This window comes from Otolemur garnettii, unplaced genomic scaffold (genome assembly GCF_000181295.1).
Source record: "Otolemur garnettii isolate 467f Iridium unplaced genomic scaffold, OtoGar3 scaffold00105, whole genome shotgun sequence".
Lineage (NCBI taxonomy): Eukaryota > Metazoa > Chordata > Mammalia > Primates > Galagidae > Otolemur > Otolemur garnettii.
Window position 1 is genome coordinate 4,057,827 of NW_003852500.1, and position 3,143 is coordinate 4,060,969.

Consider the following 3,143-nt stretch of genomic DNA (forward strand, 5'->3'; position numbering starts at 1 on the left):
AAAAAAAAAAAAAAAGAATAAAATAAAAATAAAAATAAATCTCTCAAATTAGACATTTAAGAATTTTTACCCAGATATATTTCCATGCTTTTGCTTACCTTTTTGGATAGTTTTCTTATTTTTTGAAATACTGTATACCCACAGAGAAAATCTGCTAATGATAAACTTCTTTAGTTTTTGATAATGTGAGTGTCCTTTCTCTTGAGTAACTGTTTTTCAAATTGTGTGCAAAATTCCAGGCTGACTGTTAACTTCCCTTCAGCACTTGAAGTGATTTTTTTTCCATTATCTTCCAGCTATCCTGGTTGCTATTAGTTTGCAGTATTTTGTAGGTCTTCTCTTTTTTTCCTGTGGCTGTTTTGCATTTTCACTATGATGTGTTTGGGGCATAGATACCAAGGTGGCTTGTCACCACAAACTGGCTAGGTTAATTCCTGGGTTGTGTGCCCCCTCCACCCACCCCAGGCTTTGGACAACATCTGATTTGGGTTTCACCTCAGGGCAGGCAAGGCTGGAGGGCTCAACCTGCAGGAGGCTCACTAAGGCCTTTTATTGCTCTGTCCCCAGCATCCCTCCTGGGCCAGACTGGGTCTGAGCTTCCAGCTCCACCTCCTGCTTCCCTGGCCAGTGGGCTGGACCCAAGGCCAGCACATCTTGATATAGACAGAGCTGGGTTCTTTCTGTGGCACTTGGGTCTCTCTCCCCCCACCTCCACTGCCATCCACTCTGGTGTGAACATGGATCAGAGGTTATCATCTGGCCTGGCCAATGGCTACTCTTCATGACCCCCTGATCCACTCTAGTCATGCCAGCCACTGGGCCTGGCCCTCATTGCCTCTGCCCCCTTCCTCACTGTTCCATCCCTCATAGCAGTTAACACTGTCACTACATCTTTCATGTCCTTATTGCAGTCTCTGCCTCCAAGTAGGCTCTGGGGGCAGCGTCTGTATCAGCCTCATCTGCTGCCATGTCTTAGGAGCCCACCTGCACAGCTCATTCAGACAGATATTGCTAATGGAAGGAACGTGGGCTGGAGGCCCCTGCAAACTCACTCAGCTTTGCTGGGCTTGGGGTCCTGGGCTTCCGCTGCATCATACTCCCGCAGGTCTTTCAGCTCACGCACCTGGCCCATCAGCACCTTGGCAGCGAACGCCACAATGTACTGTGGAGGGAAAGGCCTGGGTGAGAAGGAAGCCCCTTCCTCTGCCATGGGGGTCTCCTGACAGCTGGGTGGGTGCTCCTACCACAGGTCCTTTGCACCTGGTGTTCCCCATGCCTAACATGCCCCTCCCTGGCCTACCTGAGAAGGACCTGTGACTACACTGCTACCTCGGGACAGGGACAGTGATAGGGTGAGCTGACTCACCAGGAACCAGTAGAGGTTCATGAGGGTAAGTGACAGCAGGAGTGTGTTGAAGAAGAAGTAAAAGGGGATGTCAGGCACAGAACGCAGGCTGCAGTGGCTCGTGGCATACAGGACCTTGAGCGGGAACCAGTAGAGGCGGAACCAGAACCTGTGGAGGCAAGGCTGGGTCTGGAGACCATAGGTGTAGGGGATCGTGGCCTTTCTTGTCCAATCCTGGAACTCATCCAAGTGCCATTGCACATCCCTACCCATCTCTGTCCCCTTGTCCTATCCTTGCTCATCCAGGCCCATCTACCTCCACTCCTGCCATATCCTGCCCTGCCCAGCCCTGGTTCTTCTTCACTCAGGCCCTTTCCATGTCTGCCTGCCCCCACCTCAGCCCTGCCAAGTTACAGTCAAGACTAGCCCCATCCACCTCACTTAGTCCCTCCCTGAGACCCACCCATACCACTAGGCCCCACCCCAACCCCCCTCACTGTTGGTTATGCTCCTATCACGGGGCCACTTCCTTTTCTGCCTGGCCCTGTCTCCTCCCCACCCACTCACCAGCTGAAGCCGAAGCTGAGGCAGCCCAGGTCTGCTGCCAGGGCATGCAGCCCGTGGTAGGAGCCACCACGGGACTTGAAGTAGATATTAAGTTTGGTGAACTCGAGCTGCACATCATTGATATCGTGTAGGAAGAGCACAAGGATGCCCACATTGTGGTACCTGGGGGAGAGGAGGGAGTGACTCACTGGGGACCCCTACTCTGCACTAAGGTCCCCCAGTCTAAACTCTAGGCTCCTGATGGGCCCCTTCAAAGCTGCCTTCCCTGGCTTACCTGCCCTCCCACCTTCCTCCCCAGGATACCCTCTCCTCACCATTCCCACCCTACCACACCCTCATCCTGCCTTACTGTCCCCACATGGGTGAGGAGCCTCCCTGGAAGTTCCTTCTTGGCCCTGCCTCATCTCTGTGACCTCATCCACAGTGAGCCCCAACTCTCACAAGCCTGGACCATTCTGTGTCCAGATCCCCCAAAAGTTTCCCCCCTCCCTTTGGACATCACCACCACATTGACACTCCCAGATGTGTACATGTAGCCTGAACATCATTGCAAGTTACAGACTGACCTAGGAAAGGCATGGGCCATGGGCGGGCTAGGATCCTTCCGTCCCTCCCCAGAGTTACCACCTGACAGTTGCTTGGCCAAAGGCTTCTAGATTCAGCCTGGACCTGGCCAAGTGCCTCCCTATCACCAGGTCCCTGCTCTCACTCTGCTTCCCTGACTGATCCTGAGCTCCTGCACAGGCCTTCTGCACATGCCCTTCCCTGGGTTCTCATCACCTCCTGTCACTTCTTTCAGCCTTCATTCATCTGGTACCCCAGACCACCCGCCTAGACCTAATAATACCCCCCTGCAGGGCTTGTTCTCTGACTTGACTTTTCTCCATAGTTCTTACCACCTTCAAACAAACTCTTCCTTCTTTCCTTCCTTCATTTTTTCCTTTTTGGTTTTATTATCCAATTGTACCCACTAGAGAGTGCTGACAGAGTTTTCTAGAACCATGGGAATATTCTAAACTTGTGTCATCCAATACAAGTGCCACCAGTCACATGTAGCCACTGAACACTTGAAATGTGGCCCATGTGGCCGAGGAATGGAAATATGTGCTTTTATTTAAGTGCAAAGGTAAAACAGAGGTAGCTAGAGCTGCTAGTCCTGTAGGAACCAAATGTGAGCAGCATATGTCCTTTTAAAGTTTCTATCAACCACCATTTTCTTTTTTTTTTTTTT

At 51.5% G+C, this 3,143-nt stretch overlaps 1 protein-coding gene across 1 annotated transcript in view; it reads right to left on the reverse strand.

The window, feature by feature from the left end:
- CERS1 (ceramide synthase 1) overlaps positions 1–3,143 on the reverse strand; it is a 19,612-nt gene that overhangs the window by 6,686 nt on the left and 9,783 nt on the right. Inside the window, exons 4-6 of the mRNA XM_012809393.1 lie at positions 1,913–2,074; positions 1,367–1,514; positions 1,053–1,162 (exon numbers count right to left, since the gene is read on the reverse strand). Coding sequence (XP_012664847.1) covers positions 1,053–1,162; positions 1,367–1,514; positions 1,913–2,074 — 420 coding nt within the window. The remainder of the gene's footprint in view (positions 1–1,052; positions 1,163–1,366; positions 1,515–1,912; positions 2,075–3,143) is intronic.